The 22,909-nt window shown below is 34.8% G+C and overlaps 1 protein-coding gene and 1 pseudogene across 1 annotated transcript; one reads left to right on the plus strand and one right to left on the minus strand.

The window, feature by feature from the left end:
* Positions 1-19: 19 nt before the first annotated feature.
* LOC120210401 (protein SRG1-like) lies at positions 20-15,191 on the minus strand. The gene is made up of 4 exons (XM_039209140.1): positions 14,880-15,191; positions 14,542-14,789; positions 14,427-14,454; positions 20-31 (listed from the first exon to the last, which is right to left on the minus strand). Exons 1-4 carry the CDS (start codon positions 15,132-15,134, stop codon positions 20-22), a joined length of 543 nt encoding a protein of 180 aa, XP_039065071.1. The 5' UTR covers positions 15,135-15,191.
* Positions 15,192-19,881: 4,690 nt separating this feature from the next.
* LOC120210402 lies at positions 19,882-21,530 on the plus strand (annotated as a pseudogene).
* Positions 21,531-22,909: the final 1,379 nt, after the last annotated feature.

A 22,909-nucleotide genomic window follows, 5' to 3' on the forward strand; every position in this document is an offset into this window, starting at 1 on the left:
AACAGGGGCTAAATAAAAATTAACTAGGAGCCTGTGGAGAATTAACCCAAAGTGAGTTAGCGGCTTACTTTGTCCCGTGCAAGTGCACGCCAGCTTTTTTTAGCGATTTCCTTTTTCTCTTCATTTTATCCTCTAAGCCATAACCTACCACCGCCTCTAATTCACCGGAGTTTCACCGCCGTTGAGGTCCGTGAATAACGACTCTTCGTCCATGTCAGAAGAAATAAATTATTTATACGCAAACCTCCATCTCCAAGGACATCAACAATATTATAGTCAAATTATCATTCTTGTCTTATAATTTTGTGCATCGTTTAAAATCCTAAATTATAATGATAACATCATAATTGACCATAAATTATAAATTATAAATTATAAATTTGAATCATTGTTGTTAACATGTCAAGTCATTAATCTAATGAAAAATAATGTCCTGGTCATTTTATTATTTATCAATAATTTTAATGATCAAAACATAATTTTTACAATTTTAATGACAATTTTTTTAATCTTTTAGTGACCATTAATATAATTTATCCTAGAACTTATTAGAGCTAATAAAATTTAGAGAAAATAACCTCAGTGACCAAAAATCCCATATAATATACGATTTTAACCAACTTTTTCCGGATTTGCCAAAATGACCAACAAAATCGCAATGCGATCGCTAATTCGCAACGCGATCTCCATTATCGCAAATTCGCGTTGCATTTTCGCAATGCGATAGTTGAAAATCGCGTTGCGATGGTCTACAGTATCGTTGCGATTTTCCCAATTCGCAATGCGAATAAGTAAATCGCAACGCGAATTGGGAAATTCGCAATGCGAATAAGTAAATCGTAACGCGAATTGGGAAAATCGCAATGCGATACTGACTATCGCAATGCGATAATAAAAAATCGCAACGAGATACTTACTTTCGCAACGCGATACTGACTTTCGCAACGCGATTTACTTAGCACCATTCGTATTAACGCGTATTTTTTTTTCAAATTCCAAACACGTATTTTTTCTTAATAAATCGGAAAATGAACCGTCCACAGTAATCGCACGCAACTCATAACCTCAAACCCAAAAACACAACACTCAGTCCCATCTCCATCTCTCACTCTCTACGGCGAAATCCGTCCCCATCTCCGAAGATTTCCGTCCCCATCGCCGGCGAATCCCTCACAACCATTCACAGTCAAAAATCCCTCACAATCATTCAGAAATGGAAAATCAACCTCCGAGGGTTAGTTTTTTTTTATTTTTATTTTGAAATTTTTGCATTATTTTAGGTTTTTCATATTGAGATTGATGATAAGTTTACTGGTAATTTCAATAATAGATTAACCATTTCACTTAGATTTCTTATTAAATTCATTCGATTGCTGCCAATACTGCTAAACTGTTTAGCCTGTGAAGTTAGTATTTGTCTTTGCTTTGTCTTTTGGTTGAAGTAATGCAGAAGAAGAATAGTTTCGAGAATGAGAATCGCAACGCAGAAATGACTATCGCAACGAGATAATCGCAACGCGAAATAAAAATCGCAACGCGAAACCAAAATCGCATTGCGATTTTCATTTCGCATTGCGATTTTCATTTCGCGTTGCGATTTTAATTTCGCGGTTGCGATTTTCATTTCGCGTTGCGATTCTCTCGTTGCGATAGTCATTTTCGCGTTGCGATTCTCATTATCTCGTTGCGATTTTCATTTCAACCAAAAGACAGAAACAGTGTTGCAAATTTTAGTTTCAAGAATAAACTACTATTTATGTTTATTGTTTTGTTTTTGGTATATCTTGACAGTGTAATTTTTGGTATATCTAACTTGGTATGTTTATTGTTTTTTTGTAGAAATTTTTTTCGGCTTCATTGACATTAAGGAATAAAGTTAGCCTAGCCACTACAATTGCTTCGAAGCTTTCACCTGCACAAAGAAAATTGTTTGAAGAAACCTGCTTCGGGCCATGGCTGAGAGTACAACATCCGGGTGGAGATGCTAGTTTGACCCATTTGTGGCTTCAAACCATGACTAGCGATCTACCTGACAGTATACAACGTGGTGAGGAAGAGATATGGTTTCATTTTCCACCGGCGTATACTTGTTTTGGGCGGAAGGAGTTCTGCTTAATCACTGGTCTACGATTCGGACACGATGATGTAGGCCGGTACACTCGTCATATCACCCGCCCATCATGGTTATCCAGGGTTTTTCCTGATGAGTCAATAGAGAAGCCGAACTTACACGTCGACGACATGAAGAAATTGTTTAATAAGAAAGATGGTTTTACTCGGATGAATGACGTCGATGTTGTCCGAGTATGCCTTCTACTACTTTTGTATGCCGGCTTTCTAGGCAGAGAGGCCAGACAACCTATTCCTCAGGAGCTAATATTATTGGTAGAGGACCTAAATGCATGGAATCTGTTTCCGTGGGGTTCGTATATATGGAAAGCTACCTGGACTAAGTTGTCATCTGCCTTTGATGACCGCAAAAGTTTGCGGGGCGATGGGTCGAAATACACTTTGTCAGGCTTTGTTTGGGCCTTTAAGGTAAGAATTTCTATATAATGTTTTCAAAATTATAATTAATTATTTAACAATTACTAATGTTTGTTATTATATTGTTTGTAGATTTGGATATTCGAGGCTTTCCCCAGCATGCAGACATATGCATTAAAATCCTCAGATGATATTCCTAGGGCTATTTCCTGGAAGAGGAAACGTATGTTGGATTGGGAAGACTTAATACCATATGCGACAATAATAATGTAAGTTAACACAAATACTATCATATATAAACAAGTTATTAATAGTAGACGTTTAACTTTGTTTTAGTTTTTATATTATTAGGAGGCCAACACTCCATTAATGAGACTGACACCCACGGAGGCTGAGCTTGCCACTGATTGGTGGCAAGCTAGTCAGCGTTTTTTTGATGGCACGAATGATGAGCAGCCTCCACTTCCTCCACTTCGAGAGCCATCACCTCACCCAGAGCCATCACCTGATCGACCCGACTATACACCTCTACAACGAGAGCCATCACCTATCCCGTCACATCATCGAGTCTCTTCTCCACCATCACCTCATGATAGGCGACCGACAAAGATGCCACGACTTCTATCTCTCTGTTCTCCACCTCCACGGGATGAGTCAAGGGAGTACGTGATGAGGTCAATGCCTTGCGTGAGGAGATCGGTACTCTACGCGATAACGATGGTGCATGGCGTGTGGAGGTGTCTACTTTACGTGGTGAGGTTGCCGCTCTACGTGAGATGGTAGTATCGTTGCAGAATGAGGTTCATACTCTACGCAACGAGGTAAGTTTAAGATTTTCCATATTTAACTTGATGATAAATTTACTCGTAATTTCACTTAAATTAACCATTTCACTTAGATTGCTTGGCAAATTTATTCGGTTGCTGCCAAAACTGCTAAACTTTTTACTTTAACACTGTGAAGTTAGTATTTGTCTTTGTTTTGTCTTTTGGTTGAAAGTTTGAAATATATTTATCTTTGTTTTCACTGTTTAAATATCATGTCTGTTTATTTACTGATATTTGTATTTTTATTTAGCGGACCGATAAGGTGGATGCTTTACGTCGGGTTTTTCTTGCACGACAGAGTTCACGCATCAGACGGCGTGCACGTGCTATTAAGTCTCCGTATACCCCAATAGTGCGAAGACACCGCAAGAAGAAGCCCGACTCGCCTATCATCCCTCAAGAGTCCACTCCTATCGTTGAAGAGGCCCCTATCATTCCTCGAGAGTCCCCTCCCACCGTTCAAGAGGCCACTGTCATCGTTGAAGAGGTCCCTCCCACCATTCAAGAGCCCGATTCACATGGCGTCATATGTAGGATTCTTGAGAAACCCTCTGACGTGCCGGACATGATGGATTCAAGTTGGCTCTCGTATGAGTTACCGGCCAGTACCATACCGGTATCTGAAGAGGAGAGGAAACAACTACCGGACACAATTCTGGATAACACCCTTTGGGCTAAGACCGCAGTTGATTTTTATCTACACGAGCGAAGCCAGGGGTGTTTCACTGACATATGCAAGCTCAATGATGATATCTATTTGTTGCTTGATCGGTCTTGGTGGGCGTATTATTAGGGGTCGAAGACAATGGCTATTTCGATGGAGGGGTAAGTCTTATATTTTTCTTATATTTTCATTTGATTAATTTGTTTAAAAATTAATGTAATTCACTAATATATGTATTTTTTTGTAAAACAGCATATCGATGCGTGGGTGTCACGTCTACTAATAATTAGGAAACTTAAGGAAAATAAAAGAAATACACGGTATACAATAATGCCGACGGTTTTTAACGCAGTTCACTTGAAGAATCAACGAGATGAATCATTTGCGTTGGGCAATGGACAAGCTAAACTTTATCCTGCATGGTGGGAGGTCGATAAGGTTAGTGTTTATTTTAGATTGAGTTTAAAGGTATTCATAAATAAGTGCGCAAATGAATGAATTATTACTTATGATTGCAGGTGTTTATCCCTGTTTTGGAACGTAACCATTGGCTTCTCGTCGAGCTTCAGATCACATCCCTTAAGGCAATAGTATATGACAGCATGATAAATTACATATCATTGGCTGATTTAAGAGATATTATTAAGGGATGGAGCTCTAATTTGGCTAAATACTTGGATGCGATAAATTATTGGACTCGTTCTGGAAACAAGAAGCCAAAGAAGCTCAATATTACAGTTAGCAGAGACGAGACCGCACCACAACAAACGAAAGGACCCAGAGGGGATTGTGGTCCTCTCGTATGCTTGGCGTTGGACCGTTTGATCACAGGAAGTATAAAGTATCTACCTCCCACCGATATAGATAGAGCTGCAGTAGGCTTGTGGTTTCGACATTATATGGCTAGATCGATATATACGAGACGCTGCCTACCTGCATCCGCGTTATAAAAATGTCCATAACAATTGGTATGTTTATAGGCTTGTGGTTTGAAAATGTTTGGTTAAGTACCTAGAATTCAATAATTTGCTGTTTGTAGGTTTTAGATGTGTAGAAAGTGTTGTTTGAGCAAATGTTTGGTTTATGCAGGTTAATCTCAGAAGTGAGCTGCGTGAAAATGATGTATGGCTGCAAAAGTTGATTCAATAGTAGAAGTGTTATTTTCTCTAATAATTATTGCTTATTTTTTGATTGTTTAATTGATTTGTAAAAGGTGATTTGTAAAAGTTGATTTGTTTAATTGATGTTAACATAATTCTTATTTGTGCTTGTTTAATTGATTGAAATGTAATGGTTGATTTTGTTGATTTCAATATGCATTATGTTGAAGGCAAAAAGTACTATCGCAATGCGAAATGAAAATCGCAACGCGAAATTAAATTCGCGTTGCGATTTTCATTTCGCATTGCGATTCCCTCGTTGCGATTTTCATTTCGCATTGCGATTCTCTCGTTGCGATTTTCATTTCGCATTGCGATAGTAATTTCCGCGTTGCGATGGACATTAAGATGATTGCCTATTAAGTGATAACAACTGGAACAGATCATAGCAATTTTCAAACTCAAGTTACTAATACATGCCTAACTGAAAATGTTAACAGTTCACACAAAATCTACATAATACAACGTTTGCATTTAAAAATCACCTAAGTTAACAGACCCAAAAGGTGAAGCCAGTTGTGATTGGGATTTTAAAGATGATTGCGATTTTGATTGCCTTTTTCTTGACACCATATGAGCTTTGGATTTTGATGATGATCCATATTTTGGTAGAGGAAAAGATGATTGTGATGGCACTGGTGATCCACATGTCAACCTTGTATGACCACTTTCCTTGCACCGACTACATGTCGATCTCTTCTTCTCTTCACCCTTAGACGGTATACGATCGTGACTTTTTGGTCGGCCAGGTAGCCTTCTGTCCATGGTTGGTGGCAAAACTGTTTGTAAGTCATCTGGTATGTCCCACTCAGAAGGATGTGAAATAGGGTAGACAATCTCGGCATAAGTCTGTCGATATACTTCTGTAGTGTAGCAATCCATAGCGTATATGCTTGAATCATCTTGGTTTAGATGAAGAGCAACTTTTATAACATGGCCACATGGATAACCAGATGTTTGCCATTTCATACAACTACACGTCCTTGCATTTAGATCGACAAGCCCATTTAAGTTATTATCCAGTACTTCAAACAAAGTGTTTGAACATGGTTCAACTCTCCATGACGTTGACTTCACAACACGTTTCGTTATCTTTTTTTCAGTCCATGGTGTAACACGATGTTCCAATGTTCCTGTAAATTTAAATAAATAATACTTAGTAAAATATATCCCAATGTTCCTGTAAATTCAAAGAAATAATACCTGCATGGTTTCTTTTCTTGTAGTACCACTGTTGAATAGAGGCTCGAAAAAACTCCATTAACATAGTAATGGGTAATTTCCGGGAATGACGACTCAGAGCGTTAATTGATTCTGCACTATTAGACGTCATGAAACCATATCTTGCTCCAAGTTGATGTACTCTTGACCATCTTTCAAACCCGACATCTTCTAGTGTTTGAGCACACTGAGGCAAAACACGTCTTAAACAGTTTATATGCTTATTGAAATCCACTTCCCGATAAGCCTTTACAGCCTTCCAGTATGTCTATTTGTGCTTTTTTATACCAGCAGACCTTGATTTTAGATTTCTATACAAATGAACACCACAAAGTCCATGAAAAGCATCTGGGAAACACCTTCTAACAGCGTTGTCAATTGAGTTGCCCTATCGGATATGATTGTCAGATTGCTAATAGGACCTATGCAATCCCTAAGATGCCCCATAAACCATGTCCATGAATCAGAGGTTTCAGATTTGCCAACCCCGTAAGCTATTGGCAATATCCCATTGTTAGCATCCATGGCTACTGCTAATAAGTTTACTCCAAGGTATCGACCTTTCAAATGTGCTTCGTCAACTATAATAACTGGGCGCATGCAAGTAATAAACGAACGAATCTACAAAATAATATACACAAGAAATATAATCATTTAAATGTTAAATGCATGTAACTAACAGAAATGAGTCAACAGAATTATATTGATTTACTAACCGCAGCACCAATGGCGATAAACAGCAACTCAAAGCGTCCATCTCTATCTGTTTTGATATGAGTTACCGACCCAGGATTTTTCAGCTTTAAATTATGACAATAAGCCGACAGTTGGGCAAACGATGCTTCTGGCGACCCCCTCAACAATTCCAAGGCATAACATTTGGCTCTCCAAGCTTGAGAATATGATATACTAATCTTGAACCGAGCATTCATGTCAGTCATAATTTCATGTCCCCGATATACCCTGCCATTCAAAAACATTAACTCAGCTAGAAAACCACCCAACACTTTTTTGTTTGCCTGTCTATGGTGAGGAAAAACTTGGGTTCTTGAACATGTATGTTTATCAATAAAGGTCCTAACTTGAAACATTGCGCAATCTTTTATCCTCTTTGCAATCATATGCCACGTACAGTTTTTGTCAATCGTACACCTTGTTTCGAAATGATCTTTGCTTGATTTGTTAACTTTTAGTTGATAGCCATCTTCCACACATTTCGTATACAAAGCTATCTTAAAGTCTTCCTTTGTATCAAAACAATCATCTTTCTTGATACGAATAACTTTTGTGTAACAATCAACTGCTTTCTTTGCCAACTCTTCTTCCGGTAACTGAAGTAATTCTGGCATATTCCAGTTATACTCCCGTGGCATTTTCTTTTCTTCGGGGACTTTTTCTTCTTCTTTTCTTCTTCAGGATTATATGAATTACAAAATGGATGTTCAACATGTTCATTCACAGTCGTAACTTCCTCCTCATTATCATCAACAACATCTTCCTCGACAACGGGTGTTTCATCATCAAAATTCGGGTATTGACCAATATCAAAATCATTACACGCAGGGTCTGTTTCTTCTTCTGAAACATCATCAAAATTCGTGTATTGACCAATATCAAAGTCCGGGTATTGACCAAGATCAAATTTCGAATACTGACTAGTACTCACAATTTTTTCTCTTGGCTCATCATCGTCTAATTGGTCAATACGAAAACCGGAATTTGGTGCTGAAAGTTGATTTGGATTTGGATTAGAGAAAGGCTGTGGGTTTTGAGACCCACTTAGTTGATTACTACCCGCTACTGACCCAACAATACTACTTCTAGGTTCAACAACATACAATGTAACATCATCACTTGAAACATTAATGTAAGCAATGAATCGTTCAACATCTTCATTGTCGGTTAACAAATAAACTTTACCATTTCTCTGATAAGATAGCCTAAATCCACTTAGGGGCTCTAAATTCAATTTTTTTGAAACACGTAACATTAGGGTTTCATAAGTTAACTTCTTTAATGACAGTTTTAGTTGAAGATTCATGGGTAAAGGCATATATTGTAAAACACCATGAACATTCTCCCATGACCCTCCAAAACACAAATCTATCCAAACATGATCAACATTAGATGATTTCATGGTTGTAACTAAACAAACGAGATGTGAAACTAAGACCTGTTGCCGGATGGGGAAGGATGTCATTGGATATTGGAACGGATGTCGCCGGAGAGAGTGATAGATGGAGATGGAATGAGTTGCGATTTAGGGATTTAGGTTATGAGTTGTTGCTGCTGCGTATATATACATACACAAAAAATTTGGCTTGCGAAACTAAAACCTGTTGCGAACTTTGAAACTCGCATTGCGATTCTGTATTATCTCGTTGCGAAAGTCAGAATCGCGTTGCGAAAGGCAATCATTTGACCATCGCAATGCGAACTGCAAATCGCAACGATAGAATCGCAATGCGAAATGAAAAAGGCAACGAGGATTAACATGCATAAACTTTTAACAATTATTATTGAATTCTAGGTACTTAACCAAACATTTTCAAACCAAAAGGAGTATATATGTTAACAAAACTTGCATTATGTGTATTTTATGTGTGCACTTTTAACATTTTCAGTTAGGCATGTATTAGTAACTTGAGTTTGAACATTGCTATGATCTGTTCAGTTGTCATCACTTATTAGACATTCATTTGACTATCGCAATGCGATAGCCATTTCGCGTTGCGATAGTCTGTTTTGCCTTCAACATAAAGCAGATTGAAAATCAACAAATCAACTATTACATTTCAACACAAATTATGTACACGTCAATTAAACAAATCAACATTTACAAATCATCTTTTACAAATCAATTAAACAATCAAAAAATAATAATAATTCTTATTTCTTCATCAATTATTGAATCAAGAATCAACAACTTTGTGACCCCGTACATCCATTTCACGCAGCTCACTTAAGGATTAACCTGCAGAAACCAAACATTTGCTCAAACAAGACTTCCTACACATCTAAAACCTACAAACAGCAAATTATTGAATTCTAGGTACTTAACCAAACATTTTCAAACCAAAAGGAGTATATATGTTAACAAAACTTGCATTATGTGTATTTTATGTGTGCACTTTTAACATTTTCAGTTAGGCATGTATTAGTAACTTGAGTTTGAACATTGCTATGATCTGTTCAGTTGTCATCACTTATTAGACATTCATTTGACTATCGCAATGCGAAAATGGTTATCGCAACGAGAAAATCGCAATGCGAAATGAAAATCGCATTGCGATTTTCTCGTTGCGATAGCCATTTCGCGTTGCGATAGTCTGTTTTGCCTTCAACATAAAGCAGATTGAAAATCAACAAATCAACTATTACATTTCAACACAAATTATGTACACATCAATTAAACAAATCAACATTTACAAATCAATTAAACAATCAAAAAATAATAATAATTCTTATTTCTTCATCAATTATTGAATCAAGAATCAACAACTTTGTGACCCCGTACATCCATTTCACGCAGCTCACTTAAGGATTAACCTGCAGAAACCAAACATTTGCTCAAACAAGACTTCCTACACATCTAAAACCTACAAACAACAAATTATTGAATTCTAGGTACTTAACCAAACATTTTCAAACCAAAAGGAGTATATATGTTAACAAAACTTGCATTATGTGTATTTTATGTGTGCACTTTTAACATTTTCAGTTAGGCATGTATTAGTAACTTGAGTTTGAACATTGCTATGATCTGTTCAGTTGTCATCACTTATTAGACATTCATTTGACTATCGCAATGCGAAAATGGTTATCGCAACGAAAAAATCGCAATGCGAAATGAAAATCGCATTGCGATTTTCTCGTTGCGATAACCATTTCGCGTTGCGATAGTCTGTTTTGCCTTCAACATAAAGCAGATTGAAAATCAACAAATCAACTATTACATTTCAACACAAATTATGTACACATCAATTAAACAAATCAACATTTACAAATCATCTTTTACAAATCAATTAAACAATCAAAAAATAATAATTCTTATTTCTTCATCAATTATTGAATCAAGAATCAACAACTTTGTGACCCCGTACATCCATTTCACGCAGCTCACTTAAGGATTAACCTGCAGAAACCAAACATTTTCTCAAACAAGACTTCCTACACATCTAAAACCTACAAACAGCAAATTATTGAATTCTAGGTACTTAACCAAACATTTTCAAACCAAAAGGAGTATATATGTTAACAAAACTTGCATTATGTGTATTTTATGTGTGCACTTTTAACATTTTCAGTTAGGCATGTATTAGTAACTTGAGTTTAAACATTGCTATGATCTGTTCAGTTGTCATCACTTATTAGACATTCATTTGACTATCGCAATGCGAAAATGGTTATCGCAACGAGAAAATCGCAATGCGAAATGAAAATCGCATTGCGATTTTCTCGTTGCGATAACCATTTCGCGTTGCGATAGTCTGTTTTGCCTTCAACATAAAGCAGATTGAAAATCAACAAATCAACTATTACATTTCAACACAAATTATGTACACATCAATTAAACAAATCAACATTTACAAATCATCTTTTACAAATCAATTAAACAATCAAAAAATAATAATAATTCTTATTTCTTCATCAATTATTGAATCAAGAATCAACAACTTTGTGACCCCGTACATCCATTTCACTCAGTTCACTTAAGGATTAACCTGCAGAAACCAAACATTTGCTCAAACAAGACTTCCTACACATCTAAAACCTACAAACAGCAAATTATTGAATTCTAGGTACTTAACCAAACATTTTCAAACCAAAAGGAGTATATATGTTAACAAAACTTACATTTGACTTACCAATTAACAATGGACACTTTCATAACGCGGATGCAGGTAGGCAGCGTCTCGAATATATTGCTCTAGCCATATAATGCCGAAACCACAAGCCTACTGCAGCTCTATCTCTATCGGTGGGAGGTAAAAACTCTGTGCTTTCCGTCGTCAAACGCGCCAAGCAAAGGCATACGAGAGGACCACAATCCCCTCTGGCTCCCGGCGATTGCTGTGGCACGGTCTCGTCTCTGACAACTGTGACATTGAACTTCTTTGGCTTCTTGTGTCCAGAATGACTCCAATACTTAATCCCATCCAAGAATTTAGCCAAATGAGAGCTCCATCCCGGCGATTTTCATTTCGCGTTGCGATTTTGTCGTTGCGATTTCATTTCGCGTTGCGATTTTGTCGTTGCGATTTTCATTTCGCATTGCGATAGCCATTTCCGCGTTGCGATAGTCATTTTCGTGTTGCGAAAGTAAACTATTCTTCTTCTGCAAATTGAAACTTGAATGGATTGCATTACTTCAACCAAAAGACAAAAACAAAACCAAAAACAAATACTAACAAAAACAGATTGGCAGCAACCGAATGAATTACGAGTATGAAAAATCTTAAACTTACCTCGTTGCGTAGAGTATGAACCTCATTCTGCAACGATGCTACCATCTCACGTAGAGCGGCTACCTCACCGCGTAATGTAGACACCTCAACACGCCATGCACCATCGTCTTTGCGTAAAGTACCGACCTCCTCACGCAAGGCATTGACCTCATCACGTAACTCCCCTAACTCATCCCGTTGAGGTGGAGGTGGAGAACAGGGAGATAAACGTCGTGACATCTTTGCCGGTCGCCTATCTTGCGGTGATGGTGGAGAAGAGGCTCGATGATGTGAAAGAATAGGTGATGGCTGTCGTTGTGGAGGTGTATAGCCGGGTCGATCAGATGATGGCTCTAGGTGAGGTGATAGCTCTGGGCGAGGTGATGGCTCCCGAAGTGGAGGCTGCTCATCAACCGTTCCATCAAAAAAACGCTTACTAGCTTGCCACCAATCAGTGGCAAGCTCAGCTTCCGTGGGTGTCAGCCTCTGTAGAGGAGTGTTGACCTCCTAACAATATAAAAGCTTAAACAAAGTTAAATGTGTACTAGTAATAACTTGTTTATAAACATATGGTAGTATTTATGTTAACTTACATTATTTATTGTCGTATACCGTAGTAAATCTTCCCATTGCAAGGTTCGTTTCCTCTTCCAGGAAATAGCCCTGGGAATATTATTTGAAGTTTTATTGCATATGTCTTCATGGCGGGAAAGGCCTCAAATATCCAAATCTACAAACAATATAATAACAAATATTAGTAATTGTTAAATAATTACTTATAATTTTGGAAACATTATATAAAATTCTTACCTTAAAGGCCCAAATAAAGCCTGTCAAAGTGTATTTGGAACCATCGCCATGCAAACTTTTTCGATCATCCAAGGCAGACGATAACTTATTCCATGTAGCTTTCCATAAATACGAGCCCCACGGAAACAGGTTCCACGCATTTAGGTCTTCTACCAATTTGATTAGATCATTTGGAATAGGTTGTCTGGCCTCTCTGCCTAAAAAGCCGGCATGCAAAAGAATTAGAAGGCATACTCGGACAACGTCGACGTCATCCATCCGAGTAAAACCATCTTTATTATTCAAAAATCTTGTCAGGTCTTCTACGTGTAGACTCGGCCTCTCCAGCTCAGGAAAACCCGGGATAGCCATGATGGGCGGGTAATGTGTCTAGTGTACCGACCTACATCATCGTGTCCGAAGCGTAGACCGGTGATTAAGCAAAACTCCTCCCGCCCAAAACACGTATACGCCGGTGGAAAATCAAACCATATCTCTTCATCACGACGTTGTATAGTCTCTGGTAGATCTCTAGTCATGGTTTGAAGAAACAGGTGTGTCAACATCGCATCTCCACCGGGATGTTGTACTTTCAGCCATGGCCCGAAGCATGTATCCTCAAACATTTTCTTTGTGCAGGTGAAAGCTTCGACGCAATTGTTTTGGCCAGGCTGACTTTATTTCTCAAGGTCAATTGAGCCGAATAAAAGTTCTACAAAAACAATAAACATACTAAATTAGATATACCAAAAACTACACTGTGAAGATATACCAAAAACAATAATAAACATAAATAGTAGTAGTTTATTCTTCAAACTTAAATATGCAACACTGTGAATTTCGTATTTGTCTTTGTTTTTTGGTTGAAGTAATGCAATTCATTCAAGTTTCAATTGCAGAAGAAGAATAGTTTCTGAAAATGAAAATCGCAACACGAAAATGACTATCGCAACGAGAGAATCGCAACGCGAAACTAAAATCGCGTTGCGATTTGCATTTCGCGTTGCGATTCTTGGTTGATTTAATAAGCAATCTAAGTGAAATGGTTAATCTATTATTGAAATTACCAGAAACCTATCATCAATTTCAATATGAAAAACCTAATAATAATGCAAAAATTTCAAAAAGAAAATAATTAAAAAAACTAACCCTCGTTGGTTGATTTGGTTGATTTTCCATTTCTGATTGTGAGGGTGGCTCTGAGAGATTTAGATAGACGGATTTCGCCGGAGATGGGGACGGATTTCATCGGAGATGGGTGAGAGAGTGAGAGATGGAGATGGGACTGAGTTGTGATTTTAGGTTTTAGGTTATGAGTTGCGATTACGGGATATACTGTGGACAGTTCAGTGTTCCAATATATTTATATTCATGTTTGGAATTTAAAAATAAAATACTTGGCCAGGATACTAATGGCGCTTTGAAAATCGCATTGCGATTATGTATTATCGCGTTGCGAAAGTCAGTATCGCGTTGCGAAAGTAAGTATCTCGTTGCGATTTTTTATTATCGCATTGCGATAGTCAGTATCGCATTGCGATTTTCCCAATTCGCGTTGCGATTTACTTATTCGCATTGCGAATTTCCCAATTCGCGTTGCGATTTACTTATTCGCATTGCGAATTGGGAAAATCGCAACGATACTGTAGACTATCGCAACGCGATTTTCAACTATCGCATTGCGAAAATGCAACGCGAATTTGCGATAATGGAGATCGCGTTGCGAATTAGCGATCGCATTGCGATTTTGTTGGTCATTTTGGCAAATCCGGAAAAAGTTGGTTAAAACCGTATATTATATGGGATTTTTGGTCACTGAGGTTATTTTCACTTCAGTACAATATACTTCCATGATCTCTCTGCATCAAGATCATGAAACTGTAGGATCAAAAACACACTTTACAAACAATACTTTTTATCGAAATATCGGTTTCGAATTTCAATACCTTAGCTTAAGGGGGAGTTTTTCGAATAGGTCAACCTTACGAAGATCGAGTGGTAACGTGGTTATATAGAACATATCAGACCAATCTAGCTTCTGATCTTCTGAAACCACAAACAATTGACCAAACCCTTCATGATCATCTGGTGTTTGCCAAAGAAGCTTCTTATCTTCATGGGGTAGTTTGAAGAAATTTTCAATCTCCAACTTGAACTCATCCAATAATTTCAAACTAACACCATGATTCACTACCTATATATTAAACAAAACACTAGCTGTAACAATTTCAAGCAATACCATTTACCAACAAGTAACTGAAGAGTAGTAAGTAATATGGCTTACCTGGAAGAATCCCCAGTCCTTGCAAGCTGAGTGTAATCTTTCGAGTTCGGAGCCGATGAAATCGTCGGCAGCCAGTTTCTGAAAATCGATGATGGGGACAGATGGAAGGTGATAATCGGAAGGGATGGAGGGAGATTCTTGATGAGGACGATGGTATCTATGTGGGATTTTGGAGAGGGGTTCTTTGGCAAGTTCTTGAACACTTGGAACTATGAGAGATCTCCCAAAGATGACAGGCTCTTTTGGCGACTCCATTGATGCAGAAGGCTTAGGTTTGTTGCTTTCAACACCAAGGTTTCAATAATGGAGAATTAATCCAGAATAGCCTACTTGAATTAAATGATTTTAGAATAACAGGGGCTAAATAAAAATTAACTAGGAGCCTGTGGAGAATTAACCCAAAGTGAGTTAGCGGCTTACTTTGTCCCGTGCAAGTGCACGCCAGCTTTTTTTAGCGATTTCCTTTTTCTCTTCATTTTATCCTCTAAGCCATAACCTACCACCGCCTCTAATTCACCGGAGTTTCACCGCCGTTGAGGTCCGTGAATAACGACTCTTCGTCCATGTCAGAAGAAATAAATTATTTATACGCAAACCTCCATCTCCAAGGACATCAACAATATTATAGTCAAATTATCATTCTTGTCTTATAATTTTGTGCATCATTTAAAATCCTAAATTATAATGATAACATCATAATTGACCATAAATTATAAATTATAAATTATAAATTTGAATCATTGTTGTTAACATGTCAAGTCATTAATCTAATGAAAAATAATGTCCTGGTCATTTTATTATTTATCAATAATTTTAATGATCAAAACATAATTTTTACAATTTTAATGACAATTTTTTTAATCTTTTAGTGACCATTAATATAATTTACCCTAGAACTTATTAGAGCTAATAAAATTTAAGTCGTTCGAGGTTTCTTTTGAGTGTAAATTGTTTAGATCTCCTAGGCTTGGTTACATCTGAAATTCAAATCTTTAGGTTGCTAGAGACAAGTGTTTTTAAGGGTTCGAGGAAGTTTGGAAATCGTTATTATTATTTACTATAAATTACTTATGAAAAAAAGAGAGTGTAGGAATAATTTATCATTTATCTCAAGTTAACTCAATTGATTTTAAGAAATACTTTTTTAATTAAATTTTACAAATTTAGATGAATTTGCAAGTATTTAATTATGTGTGCATGAATTAAACAATCTTAATAATTAAAATATTATTATTATTATTTGAGATCTTCCGTTTGAATATCATATATGTTAGGAATTCAAACGTTTAATATCAAATAATTGATAAATTTTAAACAAACACCGCCTTATATTCATTTCAAATTAATAAAAAAATTTATCAATTATTAAAAAGATCTTTGCGTAATAATATATTTAATCTTGTAAAGTTTAAGGGAGAAGAGTATATGTGGAATAATATATTTAAACACTGCATCATTATAAGTTTAATAATCTTGCAATTATTAAAAAAATTTATTTTGTTGCGTAATAATATATTTAAACACTGCATCATTATTTGCCCTATTATCTATTTTATATAATATATTTATAAGTTAAATAATTATAAATCGTTTATTTTTATAAAAAAGTATGAAATGTTTATCATTCTAGCTCTTACTATATATGTAATATTATTTTAATCATTATTATTATTTTTTTAAAAATAATAAATACCGTGATTCTTTAATTAATAAATTTAAATATAAATTAAAAATTTAAAAATAAAATTTCTATATAATATTAAAATAGAAATAATGATGCAGGACGAATAGAAATTGGGCATATTCACACCTACCACAATAATTATGAGAAATCCAACTTCTCTCTCTATTCCTACCATATTACCCGCAATGTATATATATATATATTTATTTATTTATTTCCTCCCTTCAATTAGATGTAAAGGGAAATGAATATGAACTCATGTGGTTTTAATGGTAAAAAAAATAGGTTACTCTTTCTAGAGATCTTGAATTCGAGTAACTGTATTTGTAGAATGTTTGCATTATTAATATATTAATAAAATTTTGAACAGATAATACATTACAATTATCTCATACTATTACAAAAGTTAGAACGAATTTGAATTCTATACATTGTTTCAAATTCCAATTTGTAAATACAGAGCCCAGCCCAAACTTATAATGTTTACACATGTATAGCCCATAGACAAAAATAATTGGGCCTGCACGTGCTCCATACAGATTTTTTGACTTAATTTTTTAAAATAATAAATAAATAAATAAAATGTACGAGACTAAGAATTGATTCTTATCTTCAACTATATGGTACTGATATTTTGGATAGTATCGATATAGAAAAATGTTTTGAGTGGATTAGTATTGATATTTCACCTTTTATATCAATATCAATAATATTGATACCTGAAGCATGAATATCGGTATTATGAGTTTAGATTGCTCATATTTCCTTTTAAAATTCATAAGGTATCGATATTGCAAGAATAATAATGATAACATAGTGTAGAAATGATTTGTTTTGGTCCAAAAATTCACCCTAACATAGCTCTAAACATCTTATTTGATCCCAAGTCAATCCCTATAGTTACAAGCATTTCTAGTATGTCGTTTGACATCAAATATAATCAATTTCAATGTCAATTTCGTTACAAGTTCATCGATGCATGCATCAAACTATAACATACGATAAACATACATTTTGACTCATAAGACACTACGTTTATGATTCATTTGAATTCTTCTAAGAATAAGAGTGTATAACCTTACATAAAAACACCAAAAAGAAAGCTCATTGATCCATTCTTCAACACCTCTATTTTACCATTCATCTTAAAAGGCTCTTCTATCTCATTCAGGAATCAACCAATAAATAAAAACAGAAATTATAACACAACTAAAAGGTGAATGGAAGGTACATACACATGTAGCACGTATCAAAAAATCTAATTAATAAAAAAAACTAGATCTATTTTTCTAAAAAATAAAATAAAATTAAAAGGGTCAAAAATTCATGTCGAGCACAACGCATGTGATACCCACTATTACCAACTAAAATAAATTACATGAATGGTTCTTTATAATATATATTGTTTAAAGATTCCGATCAATTAAATTACATGAATGGACCACAAGCACAACACATGTGATACCTACTATTACCAACTCATTACATATACTTTGTCAACCTTTATATGATAAACAATTATCTTAGTATATGGACAAGAGAACATTTATCTGAATACTATCATAAATAAATGAAGAAATAAACAATTATTTCCATGCCAATTTAAGAATAAACACGTGCATGTAAATGCAAAATACTTTTTTAAAAAATGGATAACATCATGAAATCCATTGGCACTTAAACAAGCAACTCTGAAATAAAAAAAAACAATTTAGATTGGTAGATGAAAAATGAAGAAAGGATTTCATTTTTAATTTAAATCGTTGATGATTATCATCAAACAAATTGCTAATAAATTACAATAGTTTGGAGAGTGTGAATTTGTCAAAATCATTTTTTGGTTTAAGAAGTATTTTTCTTTTAAGTACGGGTATGTTTTAACAAAATGGAGTTGTCATTTTAAGTTAAATACGACCAAACACTCAAAATGAAGAATAAAAATAAGTTCAAAAGTCAGTTACACGTTAATAAGATTAAAATACACAATGCTCAAAATTAATATTTTTTTGAAAAATGAAGAAGATTAAAGTACACAATGCTGAAAATTGATTATTTTTTAAAGTTATACATGATTTCGGTTCTCGTAAATAAATTTGTATGCGGTGCATGTTTATAAAAATAAATGAAATAATATGATTTTTTCTTTTTAGAAATTTTATGTAACTTATTTTTTTATCCAAAATAAATTGACATTAATTTTATCCAAAATAAATTATAGTCGGAAAAAAAAATTCCTACATAGAGAAAACATAATATGACCCTTAAAATTTAATTAAAAAAATAATCTGTCCCATCTTGACCTAGAAAATTTTAATAAAAACTTTAAATATATCATATAAAAATTATAAAATTAAAATGGTATCTTTGTAAATATATCAAAGCGCGACAAATTTCATCTAAATCTTATCTCGACTCGATTCTAAAATAAAAAATTCATTATAAACTATCAAATCGAGTCAAAAAAATTCATTGTAAACTATCAAATCGGATCAAAACCCATCATAAACGGAAAAAAAATATCATCCATACACACCTTAGCCAATCTACCAGCGTCTATGTCGATTGCTGTTGGTATATGAGTGATATCTCATCGCTTAGAAGCCCGTGCTAATATAAAGGTTTAATTCACGATTTCTCCTCTTAATTTTTTTTTATTATTTTTCACTTTAAATTATTTTTTAAGTTTATTTCTTAACTTATTATTTTCTCTATAAATAATATTTCAGGTGTCCTATTTTTATTGGTTTTATATGGATTTAATTACAATTCGAAGTTAAATTTTTTTGAATTATTTAAGTTGACGAATTTTATTTTATAACTCGAAGTTAATTTGAAAATTTTTCGAGTCAAAATTTTGAGTTTCTGTTTAAATTTAATTATAAATATTATGATATTATTAGATTCAAATTTAAATGATTTTTTATAACCATGTATAATACAAAAATATTTCTTCATACTTTTTTCACACTTAAACATATATCAATATATCATACAGAATCGAGAGACTCGACTCAAAATTGAAAATCAATCTATAATTACTAAAAATTTTGAGTTATTCGAGTTGTATTTTACAACTTGATTTGAACTTGAATTTTTTTTAGAATCGAGTAGAATTTGTCAAATTACAACTCGAAGTCAATTCAAATTGAGTTTTTTTGAGTTGGGTGAATCGAAAAATCAGTTTTTTGGGTTAAATCAAGTTTTACTCGCCCCTAATATTGATTATACAAAGAAGAAAAAATCATTGATTTTAGCCTATAAATACCCTTGCAGTGACTGGCATTATAAGCACACATGGATCAAGTTTAAGCAACAACAATGGCAGCAACATCAAGCGTAGAAGATCAGTTTAACTTTAGCAGCACAAGTTCCTCGGTTCAAGAGCTTGTCAAAGAGCCGATCAAAACAATCCCTCAACAATATGTTCGTTTAGATCACCGGAATTCCGCCCCTTACGGTGGTCGTCTACCCCCCCCCCCAAATGCTCCCAATCATCGACATGAATCATCTCGTTGACGGAAAAGATTTCGATGTTGAACTCGAAAAGTTGCACTCCACTTGCAAAGACTAGGGCTTCTTTCAGGTAAAACATAAGTATATATGTACGTATGTATGTATGTATGATAAAGAAAAAAAAAAGGTTTGCTCATAAACCTGCACGTGATACTATGGTTAGAGATGGAACTAGGGTGTTGGGGTGACTCATACCTTTTGGTGGTGATCCATCCTTAATTTGAGTGAATACGTGCTTACTCTTGAAATTTGAATTTTCTTCGGTTTGTTATTCATTTTATTAGTTTGTGTTCACCCTTAAATTTTATTTGTATCTATCCCTTATGAAAATATTGTATTATTAACCTATGAGTCCCCCACCGGTAAAAACATTTCTAGATCTGTCACTAATTCCTCATGCACAATTTCTAATATAAATTTTTAAGTTGATACGGGTATTAACATAAAATTTTGTGCCCATTTATGTGCATGGTTGCAGTTGGTGAACCATGAGGTTAACAGTTTGATCTTGGAGAAGGTGAAGGAAGAGATCGAAGGATTCTATAAGCTTCCATTGGAGGAGAAGATGAAGTACAAGATGAGGGAAGGTGATGTAGAAGGGTATGGGAACATTGAGAGAGATGAGGGGAAACTTGATTGGGCTGATAGGTTTCTTATGACTACTAACCTATCCATAAACGAAAGCCTCATCTCTTCCCAGAGCTCCCTTCATCCTTGAGGTTTCTCATTCTTTTTTCAAAAATTTTTATAGTCTGCAGATTCTGAATGAAGTAATACAGGTCATGATGAGTTGATGACAGTATATAGATTAATTATCACACAACTGAAATGCTTAATATAAGTTTGCTCCCACATATGCAGACATAAAAGAATTTTTTTCAACCACAATAACAACAAAGTCTACTATAATTTGTTAATCAACTAATCTATAAATCAAATACTACAAAAGTCTACTATAAGATAATTCTTTCTATTTAATTTACTCTATTCATAATATCAAAGATTCGAACATCTTATATTATTTAAGAGATTCAATATCTTATCTCATTAGACTAATTAATTGTTGATCAATTTGAATAGTTATATACATTTTGTTTTGTTTTGGCATATGAAGAAATACCTTGGAATCTTACATCTTGGAAGTGCAAAGCCTTGGGAAGAAGCTGCTGTGTTTAATGGCGAAAGCATTGAAAATGGAGGAGAAAGAAATGATGGAGTGTTTTGAAGATGGGATGCAATCGTTGAGGATGAGCTACTATCCTCCATGTCCGCAACCGGAGCTGGTGATGGGCATCACGCCTCACTCCGATTCATCTCTCATCACCATTCTCCACCAGCTTAACGGCGTTTGGTTCCCCGTTAGCTTCCTCCCAAATGCCCTCGTTGTCAATGTGGGAGACAATTTAGAGGTCGGTAACATTTCTCTCGCTTCATCTCTCCATCTCTCTTGTTAATAGACTATACATTATAGGGTTAATTCCCAAATTTCAAATTTGATATTTGAATTTCAGAACATTCTAATGAATTATTAAAATATCAACTGTCAATTTAATCATTACTTTGAGAGTTAAGTACTAATTCAAATTTGAGGTGGAGTATACTTAAAACACATGTTTACCTGCTATACGGATATTTTAAAATGTGCTTAAAAAAATCTTTTTAGTTTGACTGGTTACCTGTCAATTGAGTTTAGTTCGATTGGCATTATTATTCATACAATGCATAACAGTACAATTTTGTAAGATCGAGCAGGCATAAGTGTTACATATCGTCTAATTTAGGCATGGGCGGAACTTCATTGAGTTCAAGAGGAGCCTGGACCCCCATCAATTTTTTTAAATATTAATTAATATCGAAAAATATATATTTTTAATCTCACTTTAATAAATTCATGGTTCTGCCTCTGGATTCAAGGGGAGTAGAGATTTGAGTAGCATATGAATTGTATCAAATTGTTCAAAAACGTTATTGACATAAACTATTTATGTAATTGGTACATAAGTGTATAATTTTGATCCACGTGTTTAGATACGTTTCATGTTATCTCCACTCAGACAGTGATAGAGCTAAATAGACAATCCAAAATTTTTCGTTTAATGACATTTTAAGCCCCTGCGAGTTCAAACATAGTCAAATTAGGTTGTGTTCCCATAAAATTTGAGATTAAATAGCTAATAGACCTTTATTTTCGAAGTTTAGTAGTTTGATCATTCTTGATATTTGATTCTAACTCTATTACTGCTCTAAGGGCTATATCAGAACGTTTGAAGTTATAACTTAGAATCAAGGTCATAGTTTTGAATATGTTTGATGCAATCAACCCTTATATATTATGTGATTTATATATATATCAAATATTGCAGATCTTCAGCAATGGAGTGTACCGTAGCATAGAGCATAGTGGTACCAAATGCAGAAAAGGAGAGAATGTCAGTAGCCTTTTTCATAAACCCTAAATTTGAGGTAGGTGTTGGGCCATCGCCTAGCTTGATAAACCCTCATAATCCTCCGTTGTTCAAAAGGGTTAGCTTGGGGCAATATGTTAAAGGTTTCTTCTCTCAAAAGCTCAATGGGAAATCATATCTGCAACACATGAGGATAGATGATAATGGAGAAGACAACTCTGCCTGATTTGAGTTGAAACTTCAAAAACCCTACACACTTATTCATATAATAACATGCTATGTGTGATGCGAAAATAAATGCAGCTTTGATGTTACATATATGAATTGAGGTGTGAGCACAGCTGGTGCTATTTGTAGGAATTCCTTGGAAGAATAGGGTTGTTTGTGTGTGTATTGCATGATGAGTGAAAGGTGTGTGAAAGTATGGG

This window comes from Hibiscus syriacus, unplaced genomic scaffold, assembly GCF_006381635.1.
Source record: "Hibiscus syriacus cultivar Baekdansim isolate YM2019G1 unplaced genomic scaffold, ASM638163v2 tig00109924_pilon, whole genome shotgun sequence".
NCBI lineage: Eukaryota > Viridiplantae > Streptophyta > Magnoliopsida > Malvales > Malvaceae > Hibiscus > Hibiscus syriacus.

Bases quoted from the DNA above. Each gene is read 5' to 3' on its own strand.
- LOC120210401 (XM_039209140.1), bottom strand. From the start codon at position 15,134: ATGGAGTCGCCAAAAGAGCCTGTCATCTTTGGGAGATCTCTCATAGTT. The intron at 14,790-14,879 runs GTAAGCCATATT...TTTAATATATAG, and splicing joins AGGACTGGGGATTCTTCCAG to GTAGTGAATCATGGTGTTAG. The intron at 14,455-14,541 runs GTATTGAAATTC...ATCTTGATGCAG, and splicing joins AAACTCCCCCTTAAGCTAAG to AGAGATCATGGAAGTATATT.